Below are 17,121 nucleotides of genomic sequence, written 5' to 3' on the forward strand. Positions count from 1 at the left end.
CAAAGACTTAAAGGAAGGGTGGGGATGAGCCATGAAGATATCTGGGGAAAGAACATTTAGGTGGAGGGAACAGTCACTGCAAAAGTGCTGAGGTAGGAGGCCGCCTGGCATGTTTGAGGGACCATAAGGAAGCCACAAAAGACTGTAACGATTATAATCAGAAATCGATCTTCAGTTAGGCCCAGACTGGGCCCACCTTCTGACCTGAGTTCGAGCAGCTGGGGCCTCAACAGCTCCTTCCAGCAACAGAAAAGGTTCTGTTTCTATCTCTTCCCAGCCCCCAAAGAGGAGTCCCCTGATGCTCCTCTTGTGAAGCCGCGCCTAGGGGAGATGACGGTGAGAGACGCCACCCCCGACTCCCTCAGCCTGTCCTGGACAGTCCCCGAGGGCCAGTTTGACCATTTCTTGGTCCAGTACAAGAATGGGGACGGGCAGCCCAAGGCGGTGCGGGTGCCGGGACACGAGGACGGGGTCACCATCTCGGGCCTGGAGCCAGACCACAAGTATAAGATGAACCTGTACGGCTTCCATGGTGGCCAGCGCGTGGGCCCTGTGTCTGCTGTTGGTTTAACTGGTGAGTGTGCAGTAGGGCACTGGGCCCTGCCCTGAACTAGACTCAGTTTCCCCTTTATTGTCAGTATCTGGTGGCTTTATTTTACTTTCCCTGAGCCTCCCAAGCTCCTGGGAATGGTTCTGCTAGTGCCTTCACTCCGAGCCTTTGGTATTGCCCCAGGTCTTCTACCCTTTACACATGGGCTTTTTGGGTTCTCAAAGAGGTGGGGGACCAGGAAAATAACACAGACTGAGGTACGCCTGGGGTTGACCATAGCCTCAGCCCATTTGAGCTGTGTGACCTCAAGAGAATCACATAACCTGTCTGGGCACGGTGACTCACGCCTGTAATCCCAGCACTTTGGGAGGCTGAAGGGGGCAGATCACCTGAGGTCAGGAGTTTGAGAGACCAGCCTGGCCAACATCGTGAAACCCCCATCTCTACTAAAAATACAAAAATTAGCTGGGTGTGGTGACACATGCCTGTAGTCCCATCTACTTGGGAGGCTAAGGCAGGAGAATGGCTTGAACCCAGGAGGCAGAGGTTGCAGTGAGCTGAGATCGAGCCACTGCACTCCAGCCTGGGTGACAGAGCGAGACTCTATCTCAAAAACAACAAAACAAACAAACAAACAAAACACACACACACAACCTCTCTGTACCTCCTTTTCCTCATCTGTAAAGAAGGAATAACCATACCTGTCCTGAAGGATGGGTGGGAGTGTGGTTTGGCTCTCACACTCAACGAGAGATAACTGCAGTCTTTCCCTTCTGAGGAAAGTAGGAAGTTCCTGAAAATCCCTTAGGGCAAATTCTCATAATTATCACTGATTTCCGTGGGAAAAATTGTATGTGTTCTCTAAGCCCCCAGATTAATACCCATTTACTTTTAAAACAACACTGAATCCTGTTAACATGGATACTATTACTTTAATTACAAATATTGGCCGTGTGCACAACTTAACAAGGCATTTTCCCTTCATTACCCTATAACTCGGCTCTTTGATGCTTTTGGAAGCTCTTTTATAGCTGTTACCCCCTAGATGCTTAAGATTCAGTTCTTGGCCGGGCGCGGTGGCTCAAGCCTGTAATCCCAGCACTTTGGGAGGCCGAGGCGGGTGGATCACGAGGTCAGGAGATCGAGACTATCCTGGCTAACATGGTGAAACCCCGTCTCTACTAAAAATACAAAAAACTAGCCGGGCGTGGTGGCGGGCGCCTGTAGTCTCAGCTACTTGGGAGGCTGAGGCGGGAGAATGGCGTGAACCCGGGAGGCGGAGCTTGCAGTGAGCCGAGATCACGCCACTGCACTCCAGCCTGGGAGACACAGCGAGACTCCGTCTCAAAAAAAAAAAAAAAAGATTCAGTTCTCAAAAAGAACAGACCAATGAAATGTGATGATTTTGTAATTCCACTATGAAGGCAGAATAAAACCCTATGAAGAGCAGAAAAGATTAAAGAAATCAATGAAAACAAAGCAATTGATTTCATACGGGCCAAAAGAGCTGGCAAAACTGGAGGTGCACTCTCTGCCATAAGTTAGCAGAGCTACTGCCAGGTCCAGAGACAACTCAGCTGCAAAGATGCCCTCATGTGGTCTCATCTCTCTACCCTCAGCTATAAAATCTAAGTTGGTTTCTAAAAATGCTCAGAATTAGGTGGAATATCCAAGCCCAAGTGGATGAACCTCCTGATACAACTTGCCTGTTATGCTTGGTTGGTGTTCTTTGTTTTCTTTCTTTCTTTCTTTCTTTTTCTTTTTTTTTTGAGATGGAGTCTCACTCTCACCCAGGCTCTCAGGCTGGAGTGCAGTGGTGTGATCTCAGCTCATTGCAATCTCTGCCTCCCGGATCCAAGCAATTCTCCTGCCTCAGCCTTCCGAGTAGCTGGGATTACAGGCATGTGCCAGCACACCTGGCTAATTTTTGTATTTTTAGTAGAGACAGGATTTTGCCATGTTGGCCAGGCTGGTCTCTAGCTCCTGACCTCAGGTGATCCGCCCGCCTCGGCCTCCCAAAGTGCTGGGATTATGGGCCTGAGCCACCTCGTCCAGCCCTGGTTGCTGTTATGTTTTCTTTTTTTTTTTTTAATTATTATTTTTTATTTATTCATTTTTTTTTTTTTTGAGACGGAGTCTCGCTCTGTCACCCAGGCTGGAGTGCAGTGGCCGGATCTCAGCTCACTGCAAGCTCCGCCTCCCGGGTTTGCGCCATTCTCCTGCCTCAGCCTCCCGAGTAGCTGGGACTGCAGGCGCCCGCCACCTCGCCCAGCTAGTTTTTTGTATTTTTTAGTAGAGACGGGGTTTCACCGGGTTAGCCAGGATGGTCTCGATCTCCTGACCTCGTGATCCGCCCGTCTCGGCCTCCCAAAGTGCTGGGATTACAGGCTTGAGCCACCGCGCCCGGCCTTAATTATTATTTTTTGAGACGGAGTCTTGCTATCTCCAGGCTGGAGTGCAGTGGCGCGATCTCGGCTCACTGTAAGCTCCGCCTCCCAGGTTCACACCATTCTCCCGCCTCAGCCTCTCAAGTAGCTGAGACTACAGGTGCCCGCCACCACGCCTGGCTAATTTTTTGTATTTTTAGTAGAGACAGGGTTTCACCGTGTTAGCCAGAATGGTCTCGATCTCCTGACCTCGTGATCCGCCCGTCTTGGCCTCCCAAAATGCTGGGATTACAAGCCTGAGCTACCGCGCCCAGCCCTGGTTGGTATTCTTATAAAACATCAATTCTGTCCTGCAAAACAAATTTGCTTGGCAGCTCCTGAGGGTTCCAGGCATCCACACTGAGCGTCACGGGGATGCCACCTGAGCATCATGACTTCACCAGAGGTGTGGTGTTAACTGAGCATTCAAAGCAGAAGAATGATATCCTAAGCTGGGGGCACCAGCATCCAGGCTGTGGGCCCCTGGTGTGTCTAAGAGAATCCCAGAGTCTCTTGGCTAAAAGGAGGCCCACCAGGCATGTCCACCCATTCTCTCTATTTTCTGATGCAGCCCCAGGAAAGGATGAAGAAATGGCCCCAGCCCCGACAGAACTTCCCACCCCCGAACCCCCCATCAAGCCTCGCCTGGGGGAGCTGACCATGACAGATGCCACCCCTGACTCCCTCAGCCTCTCCTGGACGGTTCCTGAGGGACAGTTTGACCACTTCCTGGTCCAGTACAAGAATGGGGATGGGCAGCCCAAGACAACGCGGGTGCCAGGACATGAGGACAGGGTCACCATCTCCGGCCTGGAGCCATACCATAAATACAAAATGAACCTGTATGGGTTCCATGGTGGCCAGCGTGTGGGCCCCGTGTCTGCCATCGGGGTGACGGGTGAGTGAACAATGGGAGCCCCAGGGTGGGAGCCGTGGGAGGGTCACCCTCTTGCTCTTTGGTGATGACTGGTGGGGAATGGTGGCAGGGGTCTGGTCAGTACCACAGACCTGCTTGTCGCTGGGGCTGGGGCTCCCGTTGTACCTTTTTGTGAGGTTGACCCCTGGCTCCTGAGCAGGGAGGAGCCGTCGGGAGTTTTGCTGTGCTGGTGGCTGTGCCAGGTCCCTCACAACTGACCCTGGAATTTGTCATGTGTGTTAGCTGTCAGCTGAGCAGGACCACCAGCCCCAAGAATGGGCCTCCCGGAACTGACCTCATGCCCCCCAGTCATAGCCCTGGCTTCTCCCTCCTTTTCCCCACGATGTGAGCACATCCCCCAGAGACCTTGCCATCCTCTCTGTGTCCCTTTTTCTCAGCTGCAGAGGAAGAGACCCCCAGCCCCACAGAACTGGGCACGGAGGCCCCGGAGCCCTCTGAGGAGCCGCTCCTGGGGGAGCTGACAGTGACAGGATCCTCCCCTGACTCGCTGAGCCTCTCCTGGACCGTCCCCCAGGGCCGCTTCGACTCCTTCACCGTGCAGTACAAGGACAGGGACGGGCGGCCCCAGGTGGTGCGTGTTGGGGGCGAGGAGAGCGAGGTCACCGTGGGGAGCCTGGAGCCCGGGCACAAGTACAAGATGCACCTGTACGGCCTCCACGAGGGGCGGCGCGTGGGCCCAGTGTCCGCCGTCGGCGTGACTGGTGAGTAGTGCTTGGGGTCTCAGGGGAGAACTACCTTTCCCTGATAGGTACCTCATTTACTGCTGTGCCCTTTCACCAAGCCCTGGGGGTCCAGGACTTGTCTCCTGTGTCCTGCCCTCGCTCTGTGCCCCGTGGCTGTGTCCTGCCCTCGCTCTGTGCCCCGTGGCTGTGGCCCATGCTAGTGGTTTGCTTGTTCACTTTGGCGTGGCCTCCCTCTAATGGTCAAACACTGATAACCTCCAAAGGTGAAATATGTCAGGCGCACACCAAGCCTGACTTACAAGAATTTTCCTTTCTTTCCATCTTAATCACAGCATTCTTATAACCACATACACAAATGCACACAAGAGAAACAATCCAATGTCAAACCACGTTGGGATGACTAAATAATTTAGGCAACATCTATAAAAAGAGTTATTATGCCACCACTGAAATGTTTTAACATAAGACCCTTACTTTATAATGTTACATTGAAAAAAGAGAGCCTAGGCTGGGCACGGTGGCTCACGCCTGTTATCCCAGCACTTTGGGAGGCCGAGGCGGGCTGATCGCCTGCGGTCAGGAGTTCCAGACCAGCCTAGCCAACATGGTGAAACCCCATCTCTACTAAAACTACAAAAATCAGCCAAGCATGGTGGCACATGCCTGTAATCCCAGTTGCTTGGGAGTTGGAGGCACGAGAATCACTTGAACCTGGGAGGCAGAGGTTGTAGTGAGCCGAGATCACCACTGCACTCCAGCCTGGCTGATAGAGCCAAACTCAGTCTCAAAAAAGAAGAAAAAGGAGCCCAAATGTTTGTAAGATGCTGATCACAACCATTTGATAGTAACAGGTGTGGCAAGAAGACTGGAAAGAAATACATCCCACCGGTTGCATGATTTGTTAGATAGAATAGAATGTTCCAGCACATTTTTTTCCTGTATTATTCTATTCTGCATAGTCCAACTTTTCTTAAATGGCAAACATTTCTTGTATAATCAGGGGAAGGGAAAAGAGAAAGTATATAATGTCTTCTTCTTTACACTCCATCTGTCCTACTCCCCTATCACTCTCGCGGCTTATTTCATTTCTTTCCTTCGTTTTTTTTCTTTGAGATGAAGTTTCGCTCTTGTCACCCAGGCTGGAGTGCAATGGCTCGATTTCGGCTCACTGCAACCTCTGCCTCCTGGGTTCAAGCGATTCTCCTGTCTCAGCCTCCCGAGTAGCTGGGATTACAGGCATGTGCCCCCACGTCCGTCTAATTTTGGATTTTCAGTAGAGACGGCGTTTCTCCATGTTGTTCAGGCTGGTCTCAAACTCCTAACCTCAGGTGATCTGCCCGTCTTGGTGTCCCAAAGTGCTGGGATTACAGGCGTGAGCCACCACACCTGGCCAGACTTACTTCATTTCTAATTCTGAGAAAGTTCAAAATGTCTAGTCCATAAGAAATTGGAGGGGTGGGGATCATGAAGTGAATTGAATTCCAAAGGTGCAGTCAGGCTGCCTTGTCTAAGTCATCCTCAGCCAGGATGTTACGCCTGGTTTAGAATATTTTTCGAGAATTCCTACTGATGGGGAAGAATCAGCCCTGCTGAGAAGCGGCCTCTTGCAGGGCAGGTCGCCACCTCTGTGATACCAAGTGAGGAGCGAGCTCATCTCCCAAAGACCATCCAGACAAAGGAAGCAGCCTCACTCAGCATCCCCGATTCCCGGGGGAGAAGCCTCATTTCCATATGCGTGTTCAGAGGACCATCTGAGTTTTGGGAAACGGGGAATAGGGAAATTATTGGAAAATGAACGTTAGAAAAATTCACACTCTAGGGGTAAGCCGTTCTGGTCCACGTTCAGTTTTATGTTCCTACCCCCACCGTGGGGAACCACAGAACTGACCGAGGACAGGCTGAGGGACCCACCCCTGCCCCTCCTGCTCCATCTGTATTGCTACCCCACCCCCACCCCACACTCGATTATTAATTGTTGTAGCCCAGAATTTCTTTCTTTCTTTCTTTCTTTCTTTCTTTCTTCCTTCCTTCCTTCCTTCCTTCCTTCCTTCCTTCCTTCCTTCCTTCCTTCCTTCCTTCCTTCCTTCCTTCCTTCCTTTCTTACTTTCTTTTCTAAGACCAAGTCTCACTGTATTGCCCAGGCTGGAGTGCAGTGGTGTGATCTCAGCTCACTGCAACCTCTGCCTCCCGGGTTCAAGCGATTCTCCTGCCTCAGCCTCCTGAGTAGCTGGGACTACAGGTGCATGCCACCACGCCTGGCTAATTTTTGTATGTTTAGTAGAGACAGGGTTTCATGACGTTGGCCAGGCTGGGCTCGAATTCCCGACCTCAGGTGATCCACCCGCCTCGGCCTCCCAAAATGCTAGGATTACAAGCATGAACCACCGCTCCTGGCCCAGAATTTCTTTTTTGGCCCACATTTTTCTAGTGAAAATAATATAGCAACACTATGTGGAAAGCCTGAAAAACAGAAAAACAGAATCTCATAGTCCTGCTTTCTCCCCCAGCTGGCGGCATTAATAACAATGTGTGTAGTGCACATTTCCTTTCTGCATTTTGCATGCAGAGCGTGTTTTAAAGTTGCCATCAGTGTTCATAAAACTCTTGGCTCTTCCTTTTTTGTACACAAGTACATTGTAATCATTCACCTTGCGGCGACACAACCAGCATTAATCATCGTTTCAATGGTTGTTTGATGTGTGGTGGTGAAAACTCTAACAGAATTAATCCTCTTCTATGGGTCATTTGTGTTCCTGACACATTTGCGGTCATGAATAATCCCATCATGAATTCTTCCATGCTATAACTTTTTCCTGCTTTAATAATTTTCTTAGGATAGATGCCCAGAACTGGGATTATTGGGTCAAAGGAAATGAGAATTACTTTGGCTCCTGACACTATGTCTCAGTTGCCTTCTGGAGGTTTGTAACAGTGCAGCTCTGCCAGCAGTACAGGCCCAGGGCTCGGGGATACCTCACCGGCTCTTGTTCCAAGAGTCGCTAAATGACCAACACAAAGCTGCCCCAGCCCTCAGCCTGCTTTGGAGGGGTGCATTTGATGTATGACCTCTGTTGACAGCACTGGCAAAGCAAGTCACCCTTAAACCCTTAAACCCTGTATCCCCCTATATTATCTTTCAGCCCCACGAGAGGATGTGGATGAGACCTCCAGCCCCACAGAACCAGGCACAGAGGCCCCAGAGCCCCCCGAGGAGCCGCTTCTGGGGGAGCTGACAGTGACAGGATCCTCCCCTGACTCGCTGAGCCTCTCCTGGACCGTCCCCCAGGGCCACTTCGACTCCTTCACCGTGCAGTACAAGGACAGGGACGGGCGGCCCCAGGTGGTGCGTGTCGGGGGCAAGGAGAGTGAGGTCACCGTGGGGGGCCTGGAGCCCGGGCGCAAGTACAAGATGCACCTGTACGGCCTCCACGAGGGGCAGCGCCTGGGCCCGGTGTCTGCCGTGGGCGTCACAGGTGAGTGAGTGTGGGTGGGGCAGGGTCGGAAGACAGACCTAGAAAATGTGCCCTTCTCTACTATTTTCCTATACATATTTCTGTCTTGATGGGGCTCACATTGAAAGGAATATATCAACATTATGGAAAGGCATGCCATGGAGAGAGAGGCTGCGATCCAGCAAATGAGCAAAGGCCGGTGAGCATGTGATAGGGAGGTCCAGGGCTCAGGTCAGGACCAGAGAGGGACGCCTAAGCCACCCTGTCCATGGGTACCCAGGGGACAGCCATGACCTGAGGCCAGGCAGGCCTTAGCTTGGTGACAGCTTTAGAGAGGAGGTGAAGCGTGCCAGATCATCACAGCTGGTGCAAAGGCCGGGAGGCTAGAAAGAGCATGGTGTGTGAGAAGCACTGAGGATTGAGTGGGGTGTCCTTTGCGGTGAGTAGATCATCCTGAAGTGTGGGAGCAGAGGAGAGGGCAGCTCACCAGGCTTGGGGTCTCTCAGGGATGAGGTTGCTCAGGTCTGTGCTGAGATGGCCCCAGCAGCTGTGCCTGTGTGAAGCTCATCCATGGGGGCTGAAGACGGGGATGAGGTGACAGGGAGCCTGGAGGCAGGGAGGCCAGTAGGCAGTTGGTGGCCTTGGTGAGAGGTGACAGTGGCCCAAACCAGGACCGGGGACTGGAGGTGGGGGAGGAAGGTATCCAGGGGAATTCAGGGTAAAGATGCCCTGAGGCTGCTGGCAGCTGGTGAGGGGCCAGGTCCAGGAACATGCCCCGAGCTCTGGCCTCGGGAGGGATGTACTGAGTTTGTTGGGGAGCAAAGACAGAAGCCCAGTGAACAAAAGATGGCAAGGAGACCCCAGTGCAGGGAGGCCGAGGGTGCAGAGGCCGAGTGGGGCTGTGCTCAGAAGAGAGGCGGTGCTGGAGGGACAGGGAGAGGTGGCCTGGGTGTTGGGAGGTGGGGATGAGGTGGGGGCTGAGGGCAGGGGTTCAGGGTGAGGGATAGGAAAGGCCACAGGAGAGGAGAGCAAGAAGAGCTTTGCTAGAGGCACTGTGGGCAGCATCGTCCTGCTCTCGGGCACTTTGTGTTTTGTGACACATCCTTTCTATGCTGAACTGAGGACCCAGGGACCTCACTGTCCCCATACCTGTCTGTCCAGCTCCAGAGGATGAAGCCGAGGCCACCCAAGCAGCGCCCACCGTGACCCCTGAGCCCCCCATCAAGCCTCGCCTGGGGGAGCTGACCGTGACTGACGCCACCCCCGATTCCCTCAGCCTGTCCTGGACGGTCCCCGAGGGCCAGTTTGACCACTTCCTGGTCCAGTACAGGAATGGGGACGGGCAGCCCAAGGCGGTGAGGGTGCCGGGGCACGAGGACGGGGTCACCATCTCAGGCCTGGAGCCAGACCACAAGTACAAGATGAACCTGTACGGCTTCCACGGTGGCCAGCGCGTGGGTCCCATGTCTGTCATCGGGGTGACGGGTGAGTGAACAGTGGGAGCCACAGGGTGGGTGCTGTGGGAGGGCCACCCTCTTGCTCTTTGGTGATGACTGGTGGGGAATGTGACAGGGGTCTGGTCAGCACCACAGACCTGCTTGTGGCTGGGGCTGGGGCTCCCCTTGGGCCTTCCTGTGAGGTTGACCCCTGGCTCCTCCTGAGCAGGGAGGAGCCATCGGGAGTTTTGCTGTGCTGGTGGCTGTCCCAGGTCCCCCACAGCTGACCCTGGAACTTGTCATGTGTGTTAGCTGTCAGCTGAGCAGGACCCCCCAGCCCCAAGAATGGGCTGTTCTGAAATGACCTCACGTACCCAGTAGTGGCCGTGGTTTCTCCCTCCTTCCCCTGAAGACCTGAGCACATCACCCAAGGACCTGGCATCCTCTCTATATCTCCTTTTCTCAGCTGCAGAGGAAGAGACCCCCAGCCCCACAGAACCCAGCACAGAGGCCCCAGAGCCCCCTGAGGAGCCGCTCCTGGGGGAGCTGACAGTGACAGGATCCTCCCCTGACTCGCTGAGCCTCTCCTGGACCGTCCCCCAGGGCCACTTCGACTCCTTCACCGTGCAGTACAAGGACAGGGATGGGCGGCCCCAGGTGGTGCGTGTCGGGGGCGAGGAGAGCGAGGTCACCGTGGGGGGCCTGGAGCCGGGGCGCAAGTACAAGATGCACCTGTACGGCCTCCACGAGGGGCGGCGCGTGGGCCCAGTGTCTGCTGTGGGTGTGACAGGTGAGTGTTTGTGAGTGAGGCAGGGTGGGGAATATGGCCTTAGAAGATGTTGCTTTCTCTGCAACTTCATGAAAACAAAAATATTCTCACCAGTCGGGCTTCTTTTGCACGTTTCTATGCTTGGGGATCTTGCTAAGAGGCAGATTGGGATTCAACAGGTTTAGGCTAGGGCCAGAGATTCTGCATTTCCAACAAGAAATGATGCAGATGCTGCTGGCCCGTGATCACGCCCCTTGAGTAGCAAAGTTCCTCACGACCAAGGAATTGGACCCTCTTTTGAAATCTGTTGAAGAGAATTTTTCTGCGTCCCTGATTCCTGGTAGGGTGCTTTCTCTGTGGAGTTGACTGGGGGCCGTGAAGGAAGACAGAAGGCAGTGAGGGGCAGCGTGTTGACTGTGCACTCTGAAAGCCCACCATTGGAAGAGGAATAGGAACAGACCTTTCCCTCCAATGGGCCAATTTGTTCATTCAACAAAGAATTCCATGCCCTGATCCAGGCACTGTAATTTTAGGGTATCAATGTCCTCTGGCCAACGACCTCCAGAAACTCACCAAAAATTGAACGGATGGAGTTATGCTCCATGCAGTGCAGGACGACTGGGGGTGACTCAGGAAGAGGCTTTAGAAAGAGATTGTTAAGGAACTGGGCTTGTGGTGGTATTTTGGGAAAGCGTTTAAGGAAGCAAGGTTTTGCTCTGTATTAGACGCTGTCAGGAAGAAGGGATAGCCCTGTTACCAGGCGTCTCACTAAGTCTTATCTTTGCGGGGGTCAACCTAGAGCAAGGCCAAAGCTGCCATTGGTAAAGAAGCAACTATCACTCAGATTAGCTGGATGGGTGATGTTTGGTTATTTTTGTGCTTTGGAAAGTGTTAGAGTTTGTCTATACTGAGACATGATCACAGACTGGCCTTGTTCTTGCCTTGATCCATCCTACTGACTAATGGCCTAGTCTGATGTTGATGTTCCATGAAATTGTCTGTGTTCAACTGGACCACGCCAAGACCAGACTGTGCCAGGCCAGTCCCAAGCAATCGCGGCCTGGCTGAGGGAAAGGGCAGCTCACGGGTGTCAGGGCTGCTTTTTTCTTTCATAGGCAGAAGCTGGAAAGTGACACACACAAGTTCATGTTTTCATGGGCCTCACAGTTGTGGGCACAAGCGGAAAACCAGAAAGTAAGCAAAGAAGGATGAGCATGTGGAGCCCAGGGGCCAAGCCAGGATTGGGAAGGGACAATGAGGTCACCCTGACCACAAGTACCCGGGGGACAGCCATGACCTGAGGCCAGGCAGGCCTTAGCTTGGTGACAGCTTTAGAGAGGAGGTGAAGCGTGTCAGATCATCACAGCTGGTGCAAAGGCCGGGAGGCTAGAAAGCACGGCACGTGAGAGGCACTGAGGATTGAGTGGGGTGTCCTTTGCAGTGGGTGGATCGTCCTGAAGTGTGGGAGCAGAGGAGGGGACCGCTCACCACGCCTGGGGTCTCTCAGGGATGAGGAGGTGGTTGCTCAGGTCTGTGCTGAGATGGCCCCAGCAGCTGTGCCTGTGTGAAGCTCATCCATGGGGGCTGAAGATGGGGATGAGGTGACAGGGAGCCTGGAGGCAGGGAGGCCAGTAGGCAGTTGGTGGCCTTGGTGAGAGGTGACAGTGGCCCAAACCAGGACCGGGGACTGGAGGTGGGGGAAGAAGGTATCCAGGGGAATTCAGGGTAAAGATGCTCTGAGGCTGCTGGCAGCTGGTGAGGGGCCAGGTCCAGGAACACGCCCCAAGCTCTGGCCTCGGGAGGGATGTACTGAGTTTGTTGGGGAGCAAAGACAGAAGCCCAGTGAACAAAAGATGGCGAGGAGACCCCAGTGCAGGGAGGCCGAGGGTGCAGAGGCCGAGTGGGGCTGTGCTCAGAAGAGAGGCGGTGCTGGAGGGACAGGGAGAGGTGGCCTGGGTGTTGGGAGGTGGGGGTGAGGTGGGGGCTGAGGGCAGGGGTTCAGGGTGAGGGATAGGAAAGGCCACAGGAGAGGAGAGCAAGAAGAGCTTTGCTAGAGGCACTGTGGGCAGCATCGTCCTGCTCTCGGGCACTTTGTGTTTTGTGACACATCCTTTCTGTGCTGAACTGAGGACCCAGGGACCTCACTGTCCCCATACCTGTCTGTCCAGCTCCAGAGGATGAAGCCGAGACCACCCAAGCAGCACCCACCACGACCCCTGAGCCCCCCATCAAGCCTCGCCTGGGGGAGCTGACCGTGACTGACGCCACCCCCGATTCCCTCAGCCTGTCCTGGACGGTCCCTGAGGGCCAGTTTGACCACTTCCTGGTCCAGTACAGGAATGGGGACGGGCAACCCAAGGCGGTGAGGGTGCCGGGGCACGAGGACGGGGTCACCATCTCAGGCCTGGAGCCAGACCACAAGTACAAGATGAACCTGTATGGCTTTCACGGTGGCCAGCGCGTGGGTCCCATGTCTGTCATTGGGGTGACGGGTGAGTGGACGGTGGGAGCTCAGGGTGGGGCCTGTGGGAGGGTCCCCCTTTCTCTGGTGATGGGTGAACTAGCCCAGGAAGCCCCTCTGCTCTTGGCTGAGCCTTGGTACCTTTGTGCTTTTCCCCACTTCCCTGAGGACTGACAGGTCTTCCTGGGTGGAGAAGGGCCCTGTGAGCTCTGTTGGTGGCTGTCCCAAGTTCCCCAGCACTGACCTCAGAGCTTGTCATGTGTGTTGACTGCAAGCTGAGCAAGACCGCCCAGCTCCAAAGATGGGCCTCTCCAAGCTGACCTCCGGACCCCCATTCATGGCCACAACTTCGCTCTCCTTCCCTGCAAGCCTCAAGGACATCCCCCCGGGAAGCTGGCTCACTTTCTCTGTCCCCTCTTCTCAGCTGCAGAGGAAGAAACTCCCGCCCCCACAGAACCCAGCACGGAGGCCCCAGAGCCCCCTGAGGAGCCGCTCCTGGGGGAGCTGACAGTGACAGGATCCTCCCCTGACTCGCTGAGCCTCTCCTGGACCGTGCCCCAGGGCCGCTTCGACTCCTTCACCGTGCAGTACAAGGACAGGGACGGGCGGCCCCAGGTGGTGCGCGTTGGGGGCGAGGAGAGCGAGGTCACCGTGGGGGGTCTGGAGCCCGGACGCAAATACAAGATGCACCTGTACGGCCTCCACGAGGGGCGGCGCGTGGGCCCGGTGTCTGCCGTGGGTGTGACAGGTGAGTGAGTGTGAGTGAGGCAGGCGGGGGAAGATGGCCCTGGAAGACACTGCTGTCTCTCCAGTCTTCGTGAAAACATACTCTCAAGAGTATTCCTTCCTTTGAGTATCCAAATGCCTGCTGATTTTTGTTAAAAGGCAGATTTGGATTCAGCAGGTTTGGCGTAGGGTCAGAGACTCTCCTTTTCTCTTCTTTTCTTTCCCTTTTTTTTTTTTTTTTTGGAGTCTCACTTTGTCACCCAGGCTGGAGTACAGTGTCTCAATCTTTGTTCACTGCAACCTCTGCCTCCCAGGCTCAAGTGATTCTCCTGCCTCAGCCTCCTGAGTAACTGGGACTACCGGCGTGCGCCACCACGCCCAGCTAATTTTTTGTATTTTTAGTAGAGATGGGTTTCAGCAGGTTGGCCAGGATGGTCTCGATCTCCTGACCTCGTGATCTGTCCACCTCGGCCTCCCAAAGTGCTGGGATTACAGGCGTGAGCCACCGTGCCCGGCCGGCCATCCATTTTTAATAAGATTCGCCTTGATCTTGATGCCACTGGTCCAAGGAACACACTTTTTTTGTTGTTTTTTTATTGTAGTAAAGTACTCATGATATAATTCGCCATTCTAATCACTTTCCAGTATACAGTCCAGCATGAAGTCCACTCACATTGCTATGGACCACCACCCTCCACTTCCAGAGCTCCTCTTCCCACACTAGAACTTCCTGCCCACTAGACACGAACCCCATTCTCCCCTTGCCCCAGCCCCTGGCAACACCATTCTATTCCCTGTCTCTATCAATTTGACTTCAGATACCTCATATAAGTGCAATCATAAAATATTTGTCTTTTTCGAATGGTTCATTTTGTTAAATACAATGTCTTTAAGGTTCATCTATGTCGTAGCATCCGTCAGAATTTCTTTTATATTTTATTTTCATTTTTATTTTTTGTGGTGATGGGGTCCTGTTACGTTGCCCAGGCTAGTCTCAAACTCCTGGCCTCAAGCGATTCTCCCATCTCGACCTCCCAAAGTGCTGGGATTACAGGCAAGCGCCACTGCACCTGGCCAGAACTTCCTTCCTTTTCAGGTTGAATAATGTTTCATTTTATACATACTCATCCTTTCATCCCTTGATGGACATCTGGGTTGCCTCCACCTCTTAGCTATCATGAATAATGCTGCCATGAATATTTATGTGCAAATCACAGAACACCTTTGTAGTAAAGCTCCTCCCAATAAGAGATTTGGAAACTCTCCTAGAATTTGTTGAAGCAAATTTTTCTTGCATTCATGAATCCTCACAGAGGTTAGGCTCAGAATTAGGGTTCATATCCTAATGGGATAAGTTCCTGTCCTAATGGGACTGACGTCGTGGGGGACAGGCTGTGGACCAGTAAGAAAGCAAACGTGGGTGAGCATGTGACAGGAAACCCAGGGTCAGGCAGGAATATCTAAGCCGCCCTGCCTGTGGATACTCAGGGGACAGCCAGGACCTGAGGCCAGGCAGGCCTTAGCCTGGTGACAGCTTGAGAGAGGAGGTGAAGCGTGCCAGATCATCACAGCTGGTGCAAAGGCCGGGAGGCTAGAAAGAGCATGGTGTGTGAGAAGCACTGAGGATTGAGTGGGGTGTCCTTTGCGGTGAGTAGATCATCCTGAAGTGTGGGAGCAGAGGAGAGGGCAGCTCACCAGGCCTGGGGTCTCTCAGGGATGAGGTTGCTCAGGTCTGTGCTGAGATGGCCCCAGCAGCTGTGCCTGTGTGAAGCTCATCCATGGGGGCTGAAGATGGGGATGAGGTGACAGGGAGCCTGGAGGCAGGGAGGCCAGTAGGCAGTTGGTGGCCTTGGTGAGAGGTGACAGTGGCCCAAACCAGGACCGGGGACTGGAGGTGGGGGAGGAAGGTATCCAGGGGAATTCAGGGTAAAGATGCTCTGAGGCTGCTGGCAGCTGGTGAGGGGCCAGGTCCAGGAACACGCCCCAAGCTCTGGCCTCAGGAGGGGTGTACTGAGTTTGTTGGGGAGCAAAGACAGAAGCCCAGTGAACAAAAGATGGCGAGGAGACCCCAGTGCAGGGAGGCCGAGGGTGCAGAGGCCGAGTGGGGCTGTGCTCAGAAGAGAGGCGGTGCTGGAGGGACAGGGAGAGGTGGCCTGGGTGTTGGGAGGTGGGGGTGAGGTGGGGGCTGAGGGCAGGGGGTCAGGGTGAGGGATAGGAAAGGCCACAGGAGAGGAGAGCAAGAAGAGCTTTGCTAGAGGCACTGTGGGCAGCATCATCCTGCTCTCGGGCACTTTGTGTTTTGTGACACATCCTTTCTATGCTGAACTGAGGACCCAGGGACCTCACTGTCCCCATACCTGTCTGTCCAGCTCCAGAGGATGAAGCCGAGACCACCCAAGCAGCACCCACCACGACCCCTGAGCCCCCCATCAAGCCTCGCCTGGGGGAGCTGACCGTGACTGACGCCACCCCCGATTCCCTCAGCCTGTCCTGGACGGTCCCTGAGGGCCAGTTTGACCACTTCCTGGTCCAGTACAGGAATGGGGACGGGCAGCCCAAGGCGGTGAGGGTGCCGGGGCACGAGGACGGGGTCACCATCTCAGGCCTGGAGCCAGACCACAAGTACAAGATGAACCTGTACGGCTTCCACGGTGGCCAGCGCATGGGTCCCATGTCTGTCATCGGGGTGACGGGTGAGTGAACAGTGGGAGCCACAGGGTGGGTGCTGTGGGAGGGCCACCCTCTTGCTCTTTGGTGATGACTGGTGGGGAATGTGACAGGGGTCTGGTCAGCACCACAGACCTGCTTGTGGCTGGGGCTGGGGCTCCCCTTGGGCCTTCCTGTGAGGTTGACCCCTGGCTCCTCCTGAGCGGAGAGGCGCCGTCGGGAGCTTTGCTGTGCTGGTGGCTGTCCCAGGTCCCCCACAGCTGACCCTGGAACTTGTCATGGTGTTAGCTGTCAGCTGAGCAGGACCCCCCAGCCCCAAGAATGGGCCTCTCTGAACTGACCTCAGGTCCCCCAGTCATAGCCTTGGCGTCTCCCTCATTTTCCCCAGGACCCAAGGACATCCCCCTCACTCTCTCTCTCCGCTTTTCAGTTGCAGAGGAAGAGACCCCCAGCCCCACAGAACCCAGCACGGAGGCCCCGGAGCCCCCCGAGGAGCCGCTCCTGGGGGAGCTGACAGTGACAGGATCCTCCCCTGACTCGCTGAGCCTCTCTTGGACCGTCCCCCAGGGGCGCTTCGACTCCTTCACCGTGCAGTACAAGGACAGGGACGGGCAACCCCAGGCGGTGCGTGTCGGGGGCGAGGAAAGCGAGGTCACTGTGAGGGGCCTGGAGCCTGGGCGCAAGTACAAGATGCACCTGTACGGCCTCTATGAGGGGAGGCGCGTGGGCCCGGTGTCCGCTGTGGGCGTCACGGGTGAGTTGGGGGACAGGCCCTCGTCCCCAGGTTTACCTCTGTAGCCCCCTTGTGTTTCTCCTTTGGATCTTGGCACCTCTTATGACTGGGCCTCTAGGTTTCTGTCTTTTCTCCCATGTTGCTAATGATCCTGCCTCATCCTTGGATTCATGGAGACTGTGTGGAGTCAGATGGGCAGGTAGTCCATGCCCTCTTTGTTGTAGCTTCCTTCCTCCCATCGTGATCTGGAACCTCCAGGTTGCTCGTGCTCATTTGTTAGT

General features: G+C 54.6%; 1 protein-coding gene across 3 annotated transcripts in view; it reads left to right on the plus strand.

Annotated features, from left to right (window-relative positions):
* The window catches only part of LOC105497656 (tenascin-X), a 69,797-nt gene that overhangs the window by 44,882 nt on the left and 7,794 nt on the right, over window positions 1-17,121 (plus strand). For all 3 annotated transcript variants that reach the window (XM_071097227.1, XM_071097228.1, XM_071097229.1), the window contains 10 exons: window positions 278-574; window positions 3,548-3,874; window positions 4,291-4,614; window positions 7,737-8,069; window positions 9,210-9,533; window positions 9,951-10,274; window positions 12,422-12,745; window positions 13,139-13,462; window positions 15,810-16,133; window positions 16,538-16,861. In XM_071097227.1, the coding sequence (XP_070953328.1) occupies window positions 278-574; window positions 3,548-3,874; window positions 4,291-4,614; window positions 7,737-8,069; window positions 9,210-9,533; window positions 9,951-10,274; window positions 12,422-12,745; window positions 13,139-13,462; window positions 15,810-16,133; window positions 16,538-16,861 (3,225 nt within the window). The remainder of the gene's footprint in view (window positions 1-277; window positions 575-3,547; window positions 3,875-4,290; window positions 4,615-7,736; window positions 8,070-9,209; window positions 9,534-9,950; window positions 10,275-12,421; window positions 12,746-13,138; window positions 13,463-15,809; window positions 16,134-16,537; window positions 16,862-17,121) is intronic.

This window comes from Macaca nemestrina, chromosome 5 (genome assembly GCF_043159975.1).
Source record: "Macaca nemestrina isolate mMacNem1 chromosome 5, mMacNem.hap1, whole genome shotgun sequence".
Classification (NCBI taxonomy): Eukaryota; Metazoa; Chordata; class Mammalia; order Primates; family Cercopithecidae; genus Macaca; species Macaca nemestrina.